At 38.3% G+C, this 19,118-nt stretch overlaps 1 protein-coding gene across 1 annotated transcript in view; it reads right to left on the bottom strand.

The window, feature by feature from the left end:
* The window catches only part of SLC49A4 (solute carrier family 49 member 4), a 70,774-nt gene that overhangs the window by 9,354 nt on the left and 42,302 nt on the right, over positions 1-19,118 (bottom strand). Inside the window, exons 5-8 of the mRNA XM_066190261.1 lie at positions 17,133-17,241; positions 16,441-16,508; positions 11,431-11,558; positions 1,119-1,301 (exon numbers count right to left, since the gene is read on the bottom strand). Of these exons, the coding sequence (XP_066046358.1) occupies positions 1,119-1,301; positions 11,431-11,558; positions 16,441-16,508; positions 17,133-17,241 (488 nt within the window). The remainder of the gene's footprint in view (positions 1-1,118; positions 1,302-11,430; positions 11,559-16,440; positions 16,509-17,132; positions 17,242-19,118) is intronic.

The following is a 19,118-nucleotide window of genomic DNA, read 5'->3' as shown; positions in this document are numbered from 1 at the left end:
GAGAAAGGAAACAATGCCAAACACTGAAAAAATTCTCAGAATATTCTGTGGCATCTTCCCAGCTCAGGTACAGATGTCAGAAACAATAGTATGTGTGAAAAGAGTGCACACCAATTAATGGCAAAAGTATCCTTTAAAACATAAAGACCAGCTCTCACATCACTCAAGGCTAGCCCAGAGGGCATTCAGATGTTACAAGGACACAGTTAAGCATCAGTATTAAAAAAAAAATAAATAATAATTTGTCTCCATTTGTGTTCACAGACCACAATTTGGAACAACCCTGTCATCCTGCTTGCCCCAGGTTGAAACCTTGATAATTTCTAGCAGGATTCAATCTGAAATTTGGCACTCTTCTCTTAGTTACAAAATAAAACATCCTAAGAAGTATTAATATATAAAAGTCCACATTTTCTAATGATTTACAAACATTACACCATGAAGTAAATGCTTACCACAATGACAAAATACAAAGAAAAAATCTGTGTCTTTGAAAACCATTAACAAAGACCACTTCCCCTTGAAAGCAAGCTGGGTTCTTATTTTACAGCTTAGAGTAATAATATGTGTTCAAGTCTACTAAACAACAAGTTTTAAGTTATGATTACGAGTTAGGAGGAAGCATATAATACTTGAGAGACAAGAAAGTCTGAAGAAATTGACAAAAACATGAAGTGGAATCCTGTTGAGCTGGATTAGGCTCAGAGCTGGAACAGAGCTGGCTTTAACTGGGGCATTTCTGCACTGCCCCTCCTGGGCAGTACAGTTCTACCCAAGACCATGAGACTGGGGGAGCTTTACTGTGGTTCTGAACACCCACAGGCACAAACATTATTAATGGTCATGTTACCCAGGCCTTTATGAAATATCATGACAGTGTGTACCTTGGTGGTTTCTGGCTACAGCAGATTCAAGTAGAATTATCTCGCATCTAAGTAATTTTATTTTTATAAGCATGCCTATAGAAAAGAATAATTAAAATTCTCCCTCCTTGCTGCCCTTGCTTGGATTCAAACATTTGGTTAATAACAGAAATTGTGTGTGCAAATCCTTCCTTTCACTGACAAAGGTATGTCCTTAAGGAGAACTAAATTTTTCAAGTGGGTTATATTTCTTACCTGTATGGTAAAATGTGAGGAAAAGCAAAAGGACTCCCATGAACACATTACTCAAAAAGGTGACAACTCCACAGCTTATTCCTTCTGGAACAGGGTAGACTGTCTCCACAAAGAGCTCAAAGAATATTGGTACACTGCTGTTGAGGAATATACCCAGCAAAATGCAGGATGTGTACAGTGTAGCTAGGACAGAAACAAAAACAGTTATTAATTTCATGCTGGTGTTTTTCCCCCATATTCAGAGCTGCCAAGAATACTAATATCTGAATAAGCAAAAAATGCATAATCTTATTTTTATCCTCTGTGTATCAAAAAGAACACCACATCCCACTAGCTTTAGGAAGAATGAATGCATTGATTTGTGAAAAACCCAGAAATACTGAGTGATTTATTTATCTATTTATTTAAACAGAATCCATGAAGATACATTCAGTGATTTGGACTTCACTTGTAAGTAAAACAAACGACAAAATTATGAATGCAAAGCACCACCTACAGTTTGACTTACCTCTGAAACAAACAGAAAATATTGTCCTACACACAATTAGGACAGGGAGCAATTAATGCACCAAATTGGAAATGGACATGGATTAACCTTTTGACTTAGCTCTAAAGGTCAAAACTAATTTTGCTTCCATTTTACAAATAAATACTAATGATCTACCAGCTATCAAGACATTAGTATTCAGCACAGCCTGAGCTGCAACATGTTGAATCCCTTCTGGCTTCAAAAGGAAATGAAGGGCACCCAGCTCCTGACAGAACGGGACAGATTTGATAATGCAGATTATTTGCTGCTGTACAACAAATTGTTTTTCTTGGACAAACCAACAGAAGAATGTGACATTTCTTCAGCAGCCTCAGCTCTTTTGTTCTACAATTTCTGCCAAATACTTCACATTATTTAATACAGAAGCTTAATACACCTATGTTATCATTTAATAAATGTATTATAGCTATTTCTGGACTACCTCAATAACCCGAATTTACTGACCAAGTAAAAAGAAGAAGGACATTATCAGAAGGCTTTAAAATAACCAGAAAACTCTGGAATAATTTCTGAGGTTCCCACCAAAATACTAAGAAAACCTAAAGAAAAAGAATTCAGATACAAAAGTGTTATGAAGTCACAGGTGAATTATTTATAGTGTCTTTTTGCTGCAGTGAAAAGATTATATGGTACAAAAGTCTTAGAAGATTTTTTCATATTAATATATGTATGTGTACATATTTCAGTTTAATTTACACTCTTTTGTCTTAGAAAGGGAAGAACAAAAACAGCTCTGCTTCATCTTTTGTTAAGCACTGCTCAAGCTTTCAACTTAGGAACTTAGGAAGCAGGAAACGTTCAGCTTAAAAAAAATAAAAATCAGCTTTTTAAAATATAAAAAATCATGGAAAAGAAATAAAGGCAACAGAGGACTTGTCTGGACAGGAAAAAGGAGGGAGAGCTGGCCCTGCTTTTTTGAATATACCACAGTACTCTGAGCTGTTAAGAAAAACAAACACACACAAAAACAAACAAAACCAACCCCCTCAAAAAAAACATGGTAGCTTTTCCTACTCTTGAATTCTCCTGTCATAAACTGCAGAATAAATCAAAGAAATTGATGCAAGATATGTCAGGAGTTGTCAGAGAGGAAAGAAAAAAACCCCATACAGTATTAGGATGTTCTTCCTAATGCGCTCCTCTGGCTAACACTGAAGACCTGATCCCCTAGTTAAAAGATCCACAGATTTTTGCTGCAAGTCCTCACCAGTATTTAAAGTTTCATGAGCCACTCTTTGAACTCCCATTTACTTCAAACACTGCTGCATATTGCTCTAACTCTCTCTAACTGCTGTCGGGTGTAGACAGAATATCCGATCACACTCAGTGGTCCGAAATTTTTGTATTGGCTTGAGATACCAACACATAAATGAAATACAAGAATCTCTGAAGACAAATGAACACTTGCCCTTTACTACACTCAGCTGAAGATGTCTACAGACAGACTTATAGCTTCTAGAGAACATTTTCAGAACCTCCCTCAAAGAAGAGAAGGTGGCACCCAGCTGTATCAGAACTCAAATAATGGAAATAGTTGAGAAACTGCTGAAAGCCACAACAGCACCATTGAAATTGGAGCAGTGAACAGAATGAGAGAAGCAACACCTCTGCAAGAGGGCTGAAACATCTTCCATAAGCAGCAAGAGCCAGGAAAGGGAAATCATGCCTCTGAACAGAGACAATGTCTAGACATAAAATTTCCAGAAATTTAGAGTCACTGAGATGAAGGCAAAAATTAACAGCCATTTAAAGACTTCAGATTTTATTTAATACAGTAGGTGCCAGGGTTTCCACAAAATGAGCAGAAGCCTTCAAACTAGATTTGCTAGTTTAAAACATGCCACTTGAATTACATCATTGCTCACCACTCACTAAAAGGTATTACGATGACCAGACCACAAATGAACAAGGGCAGTAACTCTGTACCTTAGAAACAACACCCTCACATTTCCTGGTCACGACTCTCACACAAACACACCCACAGGCACACACCTCACACTTCCACACTGAGAGGGGCAAAGCAGCTTTAGCATCACCCTTTGGCTGCCCCAAAGTATTGCCTGTCTTGTGTGTGCACACCGAGAACTGCCAGCTGAACACCAGTGACAGCACCTCGGCTGAGATCACAGGCAGTCCTGATAAAACAAGGTCTGTGCAGAGGTACAGGTACACACATCTTTGGAATTAATAAGCAGAAGTGGCACAGCAAAAGGATAGAGAGAATATAGCATCCAGTAGTTGCTAATTTAAGTTCTATCTTCTAATAGAAATGATGGTTTTTAATTGGGAAACCACAAAAAGAAGCTCTGAAAATGAGGGAGATGTGCATGTCTGAAAGCCTTCTTTAAATGGTACATATTGTAGTGATGGGAAACTGCTTTTTATTTCATGCATCTGTAAATCACCCAGGGTTATCCTGAGTGTTATACAAATAAGCTTATTCCAGTGACTTGGCAACTGAGTCACAAATCCAACCAGTCAACTAGACAGGAACTCAAAGATAAGATATGCAGTTTTAGAAAAATAAGTCACAGAAACAAGCAAAATCAGAGTTCAGAAGTGATTTTTGTTTTTCATTTCACACACTCAATAGCGTATCTCATATTCCAGCTCGTGGGCGACAGGATTGCAGGCAGATACCACCTATTAACAGGGACCATTTGCTTTCCATCACAGAGACCTTGTGCTGAACTAACACAAACAATTACCATGATTTTATACTGCAGAAGAACAGCTGCTGAAGTTACAGCAAATGTTCTTTCAATTAAGACAATCTTAATGACAGTCATTGGAAATGAATATAAGGATCTGAAAGCACTGACAAAAAGAAAAAAAAGAGATGATTCACCAAGAAGCTAACATTATGTCCTAAAGAATAACAACTAACTTGGATAGGCATACACTGGAGAAGTGTGTCATGCAACTACTATTAAAAAAAAAATCACTTTTTCTTAGGAAAAGGAATTATTAATTGCCTATGAAGTTATGTGCAAAGTTGTCTATCCAAGACAATGGCAGCTATGAACATCAACAATGGAACTGGGCTAGGTTTCTTAAAATATGACATTTATTGAAACAGTTTAAAAGATATTTGTGTGCATTAAGCAGCTATTTCTCAGGTTGATCACTGCAAAAAGATCAGCAAAGGCAAAAAAACTCATCCAAAGCACAGCTGTTTCAGAGAACTGGCCAGGAGCTGCTGCAGCAGGAGGCTCAAGCCATGTTTCATCATGTCATGTTCATGCTTGAGGTATGAGGTAACCCTTGCTATTCCCTCAGCACTCATTGTGCTGGCCAGGAAGGAAGCAAGGAATAAAATGTGCCTTGATAATAGCACTAGAGATGTTACCAGTTAGATGACTTGGGACTGATGGTGACACAAGGGCTTAGCAGAAAGAGGAGAAAAAGTGGCAAGCAGGAAGGTTCCTGACTGGCTTATCTAACACAGGCCTTCAGCTACTGGATGACAAATACATGCCATATCCCAGAAAAATACCTTCCCCTCTCCTGGCCACAAGCTGTGGCAAAAGCTTTCTACAATTAAAAAAAAAAAAAAAAAAAAAAAAAAGGAGCAGGGGGGGCAGAAGTTAGGAATTCAAACAGTGAAGTGATTTAAATGACAGCCTTCACTTGGTGTCCTCAGATGAGCTTGCAATGCAGCAGAAGGAGACTCAACTATCTCTGACATATAAACATTTCCCAGAATTTTCCAGGACGTTCTGCAACATGTTTAGCAATTTACTCTTAAATTATACATCAGAGCCCGATCCAAACCCAAATGCAATTGATGGAAGGACCTCAACTGATGAGAGTAGTTCTTATCAACCATTGGCACATGTATCTTGGCTGATTTTTAACAAAGAATATGAAATATTACCATTTCTTTAAAAAAAATAATATTTTTCAGATAAATTTACACAGGAAATGCTGTATCAAGTGCAAGCAAGTGGTACAGTATCTCCCTCCAAACTCCTCTGCCAGAATCTCTTGAACTCTGTGCATTTTGTAACAGTTCTCTTCTGAGACACACTCAGCCAAAACTCACACAAATTTTATACAGATAAACAGGAGAGTAAATACAATGGAATATATTCTCCCAGGAGCAGCACACAATTTAAAGCAAAACCTATGGAGATTTAGGGCACTTTGTTATTGCCCATTATAACTGTATCCCAGACATCAAAGTGAAAGGATGATGCCTGATGTGGATGCAGGCTTTGTTGACTTTAGTGCTTCAGTATCCCCATGACCAATTTGAACAATTCAAGTTAGTTCCTGCCAAAATCTAAAGTCCATTAAAGTAGAATGAAACCTCCCCATAATCTAACTCTTGCTACTGGCCATGGTATGAAAACTCATGGAAGAAGTAACCCTTAATTTTTCCATGAGAAATGTTACTCCTTTAAGGTAAGACAGTAAATTTTACTGTAATTCACTTATGGGCATGAAACAACACAATAGCAGAAAATGTCTCTGTAGTGCACATTTAAAACATCACTGTTTCATTGCCTGGATTTCCACTCCAGCATGCACTGATCAAATTGCTACCTCATGATATAGTTTTGAAAGTAACCAAAAATCTGATCAGATTTGATTTATTCTACATTCTTCTCATGAGAAAAGCAAATGAACTTGCTTTGAAAGCAGAGCATTCAGTTTGGAGAACTAAGAAGTGAAAAAATTACTGAGTAAGCCTCAAGAAATGAAAGACGAGAGGGCTGGAAATTACACAATATTTGAGGTTTGTTGTCAATGGATATTTAAAGTGCACAGATTCACAGATTCTCATCCCTGAAACGCTCTTCCCAAATTTCAGGCACTGTATACTTGTCAACACTGTTTTTTAAAAGAAAATAACCCCCTAAATTAGTTCTTCTTTAAGCACCCTTCTGTCTGTGAAGTTAAAGAAGCTGTCAGAAAAACAAAGGTCACTATTCCCACCTTATGAGTGGGAAAAGCACAGCAGGAGTCAGGGTAATGATTTGCCCACAGCCCTAAGCAAGTTAATGTTTTCAGGCCACTATTTTATCCTCTGCCTCACACTTACCAAGCACATCTTGTTTATACTAAAGAAATTAAACTGAAATAATAAACCAGTCAGTATTATATTATTAACACCTCTCTTTTTCTGTGCTTTGTAGAAGAGGACCGAGAGACAGATGTGTTTATAATGTTCAATGTGTTGAACCTGAAAATAAAAGTGTGGGCTTAACCTAAATGTAGTCATCAACTTAAGGAGTTGCCACTGTATTCAGTGCAGCACTCGAAAAGATTTTGTAAAGCAAACTTCTGCTGAATGTGCTCATAAATATTAGAATATTCTTGATATGCTACACTGAAAACATTCAATCAGAGCTGTGAGCAACTAGTGTTGCATATCAATTTTTGGAAAATGCTAGTATTTGTATCCAGAGATCCTACCAGTAATACAAAGTGCCAAGGTACTGAAACTGGCAATACAATGCCTTACGCAATTATTTTGGGTCGAAGTATCCCATTGTACATAAATTCACATAATGAAGTTCAGTACAAAGCAAACTAACAATGAACTTGGCAAAGAGAAACAAATCAGCAGCTGCACTGGGAATTCAATGGAGAAAACTATTTTAATGCTCGATGTGTACATAAAATTGTCTTTGAAACTGAAATGCAAATAATATACATTAAAATTAAAATTTCTTAAAATAAAAATTCAGGCTTGCTTAAAATATAAACCAATTCCAGAATCAAGGTTTTTGGAGAGCTGTGATTAGCTGATGAGAGGTGTTTTAGACAGATGATATAGTAGCTGGCACTACATCATTATTGCCTTGCTTTCTTTTTTCCCCACACCGGCTGTTATAGCTCATATATACAACTTCTGAATACACTTTTTCTAAAGTCTTTTAAAGTTACATTAAGAAGTCAGCAAATGACACAAAACTTGTCTTCCACCACGGGAGGAGGAAAAATGGAGTGTATTATGCAAATACAAAGCAATGCAGGCATTACTCAACACAAACAATGTTAAACAGTATAATTTAAAACCACAAATGCAGTCATTGATTTTTAATATCTGCATTAAAGGTCTCCATTCTAAGTAATTACATTTTGCAGGAAATATCTTTAAATGATGTTGTGCCTATTTAAAAGGAATTAGGAGAATATTATACAAACAAGGTGAGGAAAATATATTTTGCTGTGACCAGTTTTTCAAATACCTTCCCTCCCCTAGTATTTAAACCAGACATTACTAAAACTGCTGCAAAGAACACCAATTAAAATAGGGGTTTAGTTTGCTACTATTTTAAAAACAAATATTTAGAGATCTTTTTCTTTGGCTTTTAGGGTGAATAATTGGCAAAACTCTCACATCTTTTTTATGCTTCCATAAAAACACATCCACCTACTGCTTGCTCTGAGCCCAGGTGGGAGACAGGCAGAGTGTTTTCAGAAGAGGGAGATGAGTTTATGTCACCCAATATCCAGATGCTAAAGGAAAAGACTGGTTTTGGACCTGGGGAAACCACAATCAGGGTCTGCCTACAGATGCAAACTTAATTCATGGATCAAGCAGATGCCAAGTGAGATACAGCAGCTGATGATGATGTCATCTAACCAGGCTTCATCTCTGTGGTGAAGCCTGCCTTCACACCTGGGCCAGGACAAAGGCCCCCATAAGGTATCTTGTCTCCTCCCCAAAATGACCATCCTGTCCTGTGGAAGAGCTGCCTTTTAACTGTACCAGCAATCCTTCAAATCATGTGGATATTTCAGCAGTTCCCAGGTATCACTGAAGATGGCAACACCGGTGGCTTTGTAGGGCAAAGCCTGACTTGTTCAAGAGAACAATACTGGAGGCAAGCCAAGAGAAGAGGGGGAAGTCCCTCCCAAAATGGGAGCTACATGGTTGGAAGGGAAAACCCCTTGGGAAGAGCAAATGTACACCCCCACAACTTTCCATGTCCGTTTTGAACCTTGCTTGCTCTGCCTCAGCACTTGAATAAGGCTGAAAGTGTAGACTGAGATCCATCATTGGCTCTGTAGCACTGCCAAGCCCAACACTTGTGCTCTTTGCCACAGGGCAGGAGGAAGTGGAGGAGCCTATGAGCCTTCTGGCAACATCAAAACCTGCCTTCAACAACACACCAATCCCTGCTTTGCAGCAGGTATCCAAAGTGGCTCTGGAATACAAACTCCTTCTCTGGAGGGGGGAAAAAAAAAGAAAAGAAATTTTAAAAAAAAAGGTAAAGAAAGCAAAGAGGGAAAGAAGAGAACGCTAGAAAAAAAAAAACCCAAATAAACTAAAAAAATTTTCAAAATATGAATGAGGGAAAAGCCCCACAGTGATGTCTGCTTTTGTTTTGCACATCTTCCAGCTCTACAAAAAACACACAGAGTAACAACTTGGCAGTCCACTGTCAACACTTGTCCACTGATATGCAGAGTGACTTCCACCTTTACCAGCTACCACTAATCACTTCCAAAAGCTGCCAACCCACAGCCTGCATTTGACCCCCTAGATCTGCACTCCGATACACTCTACATCTCAAACTTTTAATTAAAAGGAGAAGAAAAAAAAAAAGAAATTCATCCAAATCAATTCAAATGTACCGTTTCTCCCAATTACTGTGAATGCAGAGGTCATCATCATGTTGCATCATTACATTGAGGAATAATCTAGCATGTAGTCCTATAAATTAGCTTAAGTAGCTTGTGTGTTTTCATCCATAACAGCATATTTCATAAAGATAAAGCACTGCTTTTCTGTGTACAAGGAACTAAATTGAACAGGCATATTACATATATTTTATAAGAACTTTAATGAGAAAAGCCTGATACGAACCTTCCTCCACCGCATATCTATGACATTTAAACAGAAGAAAAAAGAGATTTGATTTTCTGGCTGCACATTAGACTCTGATACTTTAGATTGCCTTTTTTTTTTTTTTTTTTTTGAGGAATGCACCACATTCCTGGCACTTCTATTCAAAACAAGTTTGTGTTTTAAAGAAAAGGGTTCAGTATTTACAGTGACATATATAAGAAAAGCGCTGACAGGAAACTCTCATACATAATTACAACTTAATCTAAGGAATCATCCATTTTAAGAGAAATGGTAATTGCATGAAAAGTACAACCCAATCCCTGTATTTGAATCAAGGGATGACAGTTAAGGATACTATATATCAAACCTCAAATACCCTACCTACTTTTATGTCCTGACAGTGGACCTCCTTTCCAAAAAACGCAGCACAATGCACCTACATTCTATAAACAAATAAGAATTCTTACAGAATCCATGTTGCATGCCAAATTCTTTACAAAAAAAAAAAACCCAATAAAATAAAATCAGAGAGAGCTCCATCAGTTTTGTTTTGGAACACTGGCGAGTACGTAATGACTTTCCCCTCTTGAAACGTCTCTGCTTCATTCTTATGCATAGACTTGAAGGGTCATTTATGTGTTTGGCTTGTTGCATCAATTCAGAGGATAGAGTTACTGTAAAAATTTACATTACTGCAGGCTTGTAGTGATGAAGCAGGCAAGCATGAGAAAAAAAGCTTTTATTGCTTTTATTTTAGATTTGATGGAAAAGTGTAGTAGTCATTTACTATGACAACAGCCATCATGAAATTTGATTTGTTTATTGATTACATTATGTTTTATTTAAGCAGAATTTTTGAAAGCATTGAAATTTCAAGATAAAGCACAAATTTGACCTATCCCTCCAGATGGTGTTGCTCCTGAATTGATCATGTATTTCAATTTGCTGTACCCACTTTAGTTTATAGTTGTGACATTTGCAGTGCACCAAGGACACTTACTGAAACTCAAAGTTAATTTGAGTAAAACACTACTCTATTTACTACTCTCCCCACCAAACTCTTTTTTATTAAAAATGGGCAAAAAAAGTTTTCATTTCTCCTAGAATGCACAAATTTCTTGTAACAAAAATGGCACTTTATTTAAAATGGATTTATAGAATTTTTTACTAAATGAATATATTTTTGAATCTTGATGGCTTAGGTTTTACTGTAACTTGCTACTCTGTTGAAGGTCTTGGAATCACAGGTGGATCAGTCCCTTGGTGCAGATAATAAGGTGAAGGACAGATTTTTAAGAACTAAGCAGTGCTAGCTTTCAACTAACGGTACAGCTCTCTTGCAGCCTGACTAGACCTCTGAGCTTTTCCCCCACTCCTGCCAACAGCTTTTTTTCCCGTCTTTTTGAGGCGCAGGCTGAGTTAATTTTGGGCTGGAAGAGTTCCCTGAACCTGCATGCAGGTGCAAAAAAAGAGGACAGCACTGTGCAGGGACAGATTTAGATGGCTGAAAACACTACGGGGGTCACCTTGGTTTGAAATGCACCATGTGTTTCCAATAACTACTGCAAATTGCAAACCCCTAAATTCCCTGACATGTCACTGTTTCTTAGAGGCAGCACTACTCTTATTCATCTAATTTTTCTTGATTTATTTCTCACTTTGGTTATTCCAAAGGACTCAAAATACAAAAACACTTCGTCTCCAAATCAAATTTAAATGTGTATTTGGGTTCTTTTTATTGGGTTTATTAAAGTTTTTTTAATCTTTTTATGAAGTTATTCAAAGCCAGGGAAGATATTTCAGGTTCAAAAGACTTTCTAAACATTTTTTTTTGTCTTAGTCAAACTACTGTATTACTAAAGATACTAAACCGGGTTATATAAGATAGTGAAGATTGCAAATATTTGCCTGCAATATCAATTATAAAAAATAGGAATTACAATCAATGTCAATACCTGTGGTTAGAGGCAGATGAGTGACAGTAGTTAGACAGGTGAGAGTGAACCAGGTTGATGCTAATGTTGCTCCAGATAAAAGCAGCAGCAGTATGAACTTCAGCATGCCTCTGATAAAATCTGCAAATCTAAAATAAAAGCACACATCAGAGCAGTAGAAATGTCGATTTTCATATTATTTAAATGTGATGCTTGACAATTAATTCAGTATATTCTCATTAAACATTCTGGAGACTATAAAAACAATTTAAAAGTCATTTCTCATTTTCAGAAATAGAAAAAAGGTATTTTTATAGAATGGTGATATTTCTAGCTGTCAAGCTGAAGAGCCATGGATTTTTTAGCTGTCACGAAGTAACAACCAAACCAGAACAATTCTCAAGCAATTCTCAAGGCATCAAATGAAAACACTGGAGGAAAGTTGTTTTTTTTCTTCTGCATTTGTTGGACACAATATCCCACCACTACTTCCATCACTGTTTTGTCAGCCTTTGCCAGTCTCCCTTGGCAGACACAGAGCTCCATTAGCATATGAGGAGGCTGCCGCATTTCATTCAAGACATAGTTAAGTGTCAAGATTCATTCCTGTGGGAAATGGAAAAACTCCAAAAAATTCCAAAGAATCCCTGGTTGAAGATGACAAGGAACAGCTTCTGAACTGTTGGATGCATTGGTGATGAAGCTCATGGTGGCTTAGGCAAGGAAGGAATTCTTTACACAGCAGATCACTCTGCCAGTGGCTGTTTTGGGATGAAAAGTTCCAGAAACCACAAGCTTGGTGTGACTCCTCTTCTACAGAGACCTGCTGACAGACTGGGGGAGGACAGCCCCACAAGTCCTTGGGCAGTCTGCCTCTTACATAGAGGGAATTAGGATCTTTATACCACCTGATGCTACAATTGTTTTCTTCATCTCTTTTTTTCCTTTTTCTTTCAAGGAGACAGAATGCTTTTGAGCAGTGCCCGTGTGGCATAATTATCAGTGCAACTGTTCTTTTCAAAGTGGATGTCAACCTAAGTACTGGGAAAGATACATCAGAAAAGGCAGTGTAATCTATTAATGAGTAATTTTCTATAATCTCCTGCTTAGGAGATGTGATTTTGGATGGACAGGTCAGGCATGTATTTCTAAAGCATATCTTCTAGCCCCACAGGCTCCTACCTTGATTAGACTAATGGCAGCATAATCCACCAAGTTTGGTCCATGATGAAATTTGTCTCTCCATCAGCTAACTGCCTTCTCTGCCCTGACAAAGATCACTCTAAAAGCAGATACCTTATAGTTTACTTGATAAAACAGGAAATGCTACCAACATTTTGAGAACTTCCAAATATGCCATAAGAGATGTAGAAGTAACGCACTCTCTGCTCCCCCAAACCAACTTCTTTCCTTTTTATTTTGATTCTACCCATGCTTGAATTCCACATTGAATTTAGCAGTGAGTAATTCAATAAGCAGTAGTGGGAGATCAATGCTGCATATAATCTGAGAAGTTTATGACTGCAGTGTTCAAGTGGCTTATGCATTCATCTCCAATAGCCAGAGGTCAGCTGCTACTGGTGGATTTTTTCTGATCATCCAATCGAGGAGTCAGGATTGCCTCACTGGTTTTCCAGTTTCTTTAATTATTCTTTGGGATCACTAGGGTCAAAATCAGCAATTTTAAAAGCTTTGCAGAAGCATCTCAAAGTGTGAACTTCCAGCTTATTCCACAGAGACTCCTACTTTGCCTGCTGGCAGACAACATCACTGTCCTTGCAGGCAAGGGCAGTGACATAGATACTGTCTAATGAAACCATGTGAGAAATACCAGCCTTGTGGGTGGGACACTCAAGAGACAACAGGTCTGGGGGTGATCTCTAGGGGACTCTCAGTCTCTATCCCACCACCAGGGATATGTGGGGATGGGAGGCTGATATGTATCTAAGCCATTCATGACAGCTAAGTGGAGAAAATACTTACCTTTACCAAGCAGCTGCAACTCTAACTGACACAAAGATCCCACTTTGGGTAGCAGTGCGCTCCAGAGAGCTCTCAGATATCACAGAACTCCAAAAGGGTCAAATGCATCCCAAACTAAAGGTTTATTCAGCTATTGGATTCAGCCAGCAATAGAAATAATAGAAAAAATTAAAAATTAACCTAGCCTGAACTTGGTAATTGAAGGACTTCCGTTCCTTGTCCAGTTACAGGAGAACAAAGAAGACTGTAAATCTAGTCTCCTCTTCATAATACTTGCTTCGATCAAAAAATATGAGATATTACTTTTCTCCTCAGACCCTGTATCTGATTTCAAACCTTTTTTCTCTATAAATCCTTCTTCATCATCTAGCATGTAAGGGATTGTCTGCAGCTGCTAAAAAAGTAGGCACAACAGGAGAGAGGGTGTATATGTTGCCAGACATAGACCTCTGAGCCTACTGCTGGCAACAATCTCCAACCTCCCAGCAGATCCAGCTCTAGGCTGTATCCCACAGTTAAAATCACAAACCTGCACTGCTGACAACACTGTCTGTTGCTAAGGAAATTATCACCATGCCATAAAGTTTCAGCATTTTGACTACACTGCAGGTTAGAAGCAGGAACTGAAACTGAGCCGCAGAAGACAAAACCTCAGAAATATCTATGATCCTTGGCAAATGTGAGGAAAAAAAGAATTTTAAAAACCTGAGAAAATGGAATAGATTTATGTTCCCATGCAATTATATGAATGTTGCTCTTTGACACTGCTTTTCTTCAAACTAGTAGCATTTGAAAGCTGCCAGCGAGGGGTACAGCACCTACCAGCTGCCCAAAATAGGCCAGGCTTTTCAATTATAAAAATGCATCAAACACATTAGCTAAACATGTAAGTTCATAGCTATCAGGACAGCAGTGGGTGGAGAGTAGAAGGATTTACGTATAATGCTGAGGAAAACTTGCACCATTTTGAAAATGAGATAGATAAACAAATTTCCAAACTGGGCATTACTTTAAATACAGATGATTTAACACCTACTGTGATGTACAGGACCTAGTGTTCTAGGGTAAGGCTCAGGTTGTTGAAAATTCTAAATTATAGAATCTGCATTGACAAAAATGGAAGGAGCAAATTCCTAAGATGCACAAATTTTGCTTTGACAAATTAGCAGAAGAAAAAAAGAAAAAAAAACCCATCCCAAAACTAACAGCTTCGTGAGAGGTGGTTAAGGGAGAGAGCTGCTTGCTTGGCAAATCACAGTTCTGACACTGAAATATATCAACTTGTCAGCTTTGACAAGAATCATTACTTAATTTTCCTAATTACAACTTTCAACAGATTACAGTCAGACTCATCATTGATTCAGCCCTATACAGATAAATGCTGAATAGGCCTAGGAGGGAGAGTCATCCATCAGAAGTGACAAATCACCTCCTCCCTCCCTTTCTGTATGCAAACCCTCCCATATGAACTGTGCATTGCCCAAGTTAGAAAGACATATTTGGAGACAGACTGTTGGTATTTCTTAAATTTACTAAATGCTACAAAATACAGGTATTCGACAAGGTTTGAAATCAATTTTGAAGCAGTTAAAGGGATTGCCAGCATTTCCTGAAACTTAACTCAGGCAATATAATAAATAAATTAATCTAACATAAAGACTGAGATGTGCACATTGGCAGAGTCTGCAGATTGTCTTCTAATAAAGTGAGCTTCTAAGCTCTACTATTGAAATGTTGCAAATATACTAGAGGTTAATTCATGATGAAAAACATTAAACTGGCACTCTACCTGCTTCAACATCCAACCTATGGCATCTGTGTCATTTACAGCAATTGCTCTCAAACATCTATTCTCTTACAGAGAAAACACTGTATTTGAGCTTGGCTAATCAAAAGCAACTCATTTTACAGGAAATCAGGGCATGAACTTTGTTTGGCTAGATGAAGTCCTTTGGCCTGCATCTGGAGTGGATGGGAGAGAAGCGCCTAATTTTATTTTTTTTTCCCTCGGTCAGGAGTTTTTTCCTCTCCCTGTTGCAGTTGCTAGGCAGCCTGCAAAATGTCAGGATGTGAAACCTCACATTTCTTTATGCATCGTGTACTCTGATGAAGCACAGCAAGTGAAAAAAAGAGAGTTTCAAAAAGAAAAAAAAACCAGAGTCGTAAAAAGATCACTCCACCTTCAAGACCATGACAATGCAATAATTGCAGATATCTGCACGTGTGCTAACTCACTGCAGAACTGGAGTCTAAAGAGTGGACAGAGAGGCCAGGACAATACTCTCAGATATCCCACAGCAAGGGGAAGATGTGATTGGTTTTAATCACATCATAAACTCACTGCTCAGGTACCTCCTAAAAGACTTTTTCTCCCTCTCACCATCCCTTTTCCTAAAGGGAAGTGAAGAAGTGGCCTTTTGGAAGGGCAATCCATTTCTTGCTGTCCCAATCCCTGTGTCATCAGGACTCACGATGGACAGAGACAGCTGTGTCTGGATTTTTCAAAAGCATACATACACCCATACTGTACCCCATAGGATATTACAGAAAATAGGCTATGCAGGAATCCAGCAACCTGCCCAAAATGGGCCCACACTTAATTTCTCTGTGGAGGAACATAGTGTTATTGTGCATAGGCTGCCTGTGCTACATTCCCTATATCCCTCTGGGAACCAATATGCCCAGAAGTGTTAATGGAAGTAGACAGTAATTTCTTCAACGCTTTCCAAATGTGCTACGATGAGGTTGTCCTTCATACCAGGCAGCTGAAATCACCAGAGCTGTCTTTAAAAGCAGCATACAGGAACTCATTGTCAGGAACAAGAATCTGACTTCCAAATTCAGGTATATGCATGTGGAGTTCTCAATCCCCAGCAACCACTAACATGGTATAAATTATTGCTTTACTAGAAACACATTATAACACCAAAAGGAATTTTCCATTTCAGGTTTCTGGAAGATGAGAGAAAACAAGTTCTATTCTTAAGAGGATAATCTAAATGACAATCACAGTTCAAGAAACAGAGAAGGACCTGTAATTATTCCTACCTTGCCATTGCTATGCCAACAACACAACCCCCAACTATAGACCAAAATCCAATCCAGCCTGCATCCACCTGACAGGGGAAAAAAAAAACCAAAACAAAACATAGAGAAATGTGTTAAAGCTGAGAAAATAAATTGATGTTACTTTCAATACAAATGTTGTGCAGGAGCTCCAAACTGCTAGCAACAGCTCCCTACAATAATCTGAAGTGCAAGGCTTTTTCTAGGAAAGGAAATAAATTCACCACAAGAAAGTACAACTAAGTAGTCTATGCCCTAAATGTGACCTCTCTTTATGGAATCTGAGTAATGTCCTCTGTTTTTTCATAATACTCTATCAAAAGCTTAGAAATCATCTTCTCCCCACTTCATCTTTTCCATCAGGCATACATTATTTTCTTTCACTAGAGATGCAGCAGCCAACAATACTCCTATTTGTTTACCTATTTCTTCCTTCTTGTCAAAAGGTGCGTACAGTTCCGAAAACACCACTGATGGAAAGTCAGCAGGGAGAATTGTGACAGTTTGGGATACCACAGCCACAGTTCATTTTGTTTAAAATTTCAGGGAGTAAAGTGGTCCACTTGTATTAATAGCATGCGAAACATAAAAACCTGATAAAACTGCATGCTAGTGCAAAATAAAAACATGCCACTTACAAAATAGCTGCTGATTATCAGTCAGGAGATACTTACCTGGCTTACATGAATGGGTGTTAATATCAAATCCAGAACACCAGACCAGCCAGAGAAAACACCCAGTGGTATTGCATAGGCTAAAGCAATCATCAAGAATCGGAAATTGCTGTGAAGATAAAACATTGCCATTAGCCTCAGCTTGTATTAAAAATTGCACCAAGATTAGCCAGGAGAGTAAATCACACCCTAGAATCCATATTCTGCCCATCAGGAAAAACAGCAAAGGTCTGAAGGAGGAGTGAGCCAGGGAAAACAAGAAAGGTATCCAGCCATGTCACTGAATTTCTAGTGGCTGATATATTACTACCTTAGCACTGTGATAATAGAAAAAGCCAGTCTCTTCACATAGTTCAAAGATTTCGCCAACATGCTGGGCTCATATGTTTCTCATTTCTGCAAGCAATTCTTCCATGCATTGGCACGGGCAACCTACTTAGCCTAAGTGTATGTTAGGAATAATAAGCCCTAATTTAAAAGATTAAAAGCTTATTTCAAAAAGAAAATCAGAGATTCATCCCCTCTTGAGCTGTACTACCAAACCTGTTTTAATTCTCTTTACTTTGGTGAAAGGCAAGGAAAGCTCTGGAAATGAGGCAAATACAGCTGCAAGAGTGGAAAATTTTGACAATTTGAACTGAGAAAAAAACAGAGACAGATTTAATACTTTACTCTAAATAATCAAAATGTTTGCTTTTCCCCCCAGTTATTCAAGCTTTAGTATTCAGTGAAGGTGAAACAGTCAAAGCTGTATCATCGACTTCAATGTAAAGAGCTAAACAGGAATTTAACCAACAATTTTCCCCACTCACCATAACTGAAAGCAAATGTGAAGTCCTTGCTAAGAGACATCCAAGTTTTCCTCAAAAATGTTTCAAATGGGAAACAAAAATATACATTGGAATCTGAAACAGCGATATTTTAAACTGAAGAGATTTTATGGTGATTCCAAGGTCAGTTATCCCCTGGGATATCTGTGTAACCCCAAATGTGGCTCCCTCCATTGTCAAACAATTTACATAAAATTGGTCCTGATCAGTACCAGTTCCTTGGCAAGCAGCGGCAATTTGATAGTACACAGTTACGAAAGCCAACAGGGAGAGAGATACTCAATTACTCTCCAAAACATTCCTAAGTTTGCAGCTTACGCTGTTTTACTCCCTTCGATGCTCCTCACACAACACAGCAGCCAGTGCTTTTTGCACTGTTCTTTTTCACACATCCTCGTCTTGAGTAACGCATTTCCATCCCGTGAACACATCCTCCACTTTCAATAACATTCGTGTCAGGTTCATCTTTTAATGCCAAGAAAAACAACTCTCAAGCTCTTCTATACATTAGTTATATTCCGCTGAATGCTACTGTCTTCCTGACAACTTTTTTTTCTTAAGAATGCCATACTTTTATCCTAGTTTATCTTGTATCGCCCTGGCATTTGATTTTTTAATACTATCCTTGTGAAAGCCATTTCAACATCTGTAGAATAAAATAAAAGGGAATTTTGCATGGACCTTATAAAGCCAGATTGTAGATTGCTAAGAGGAAACGAGTCTGAACGCAATGTTCTAAAATAACACTTGCTGAATATTCAAAATCTTTGGCTACCTGGACCACAACTTCACCAACTAGCTACTTTTGAGGGAGAATTTTGTCCTTTACTTGATTAGCATTTTCTGTGGCGTATTTGTTTTCTGTAAGTCAAGCAATAAGACAGACTATAATGTGGGATAGCTGCTCTGTGCCACATCCAACCCCTAGTACCAATCCTATAGTAACAGCTCTGCATGATGACAATCTCCAGGGACAGGGCCTGTTCCCCTGCCTAGTCTCCACAACAAGGAAGGTGACCAGGAGAAAGGGAGCCTGGCAGTGACAGAGATGCAGCTCACCAGGTGTCATCCTGCCTCCTTTCCCAGCAATACCGCGTGCTGCATAAAGCCATGTGAAACACACATCTTCAGTAGCAGCTCCACTTTTCATGGCTCT

Source organism: Chamaea fasciata, unplaced genomic scaffold, assembly GCF_029207755.1.
Source record: "Chamaea fasciata isolate MVZ Bird 193981 ecotype frontalis unplaced genomic scaffold, bChaFas1.0.hap1 SCAF_8, whole genome shotgun sequence".
Lineage (NCBI taxonomy): Eukaryota > Metazoa > Chordata > Aves > Passeriformes > Sylviidae > Chamaea > Chamaea fasciata.
The sequence above is the reverse complement of the archived record's forward strand: the minus strand, read 5'-3'. Positions and strand labels throughout refer to the sequence as shown.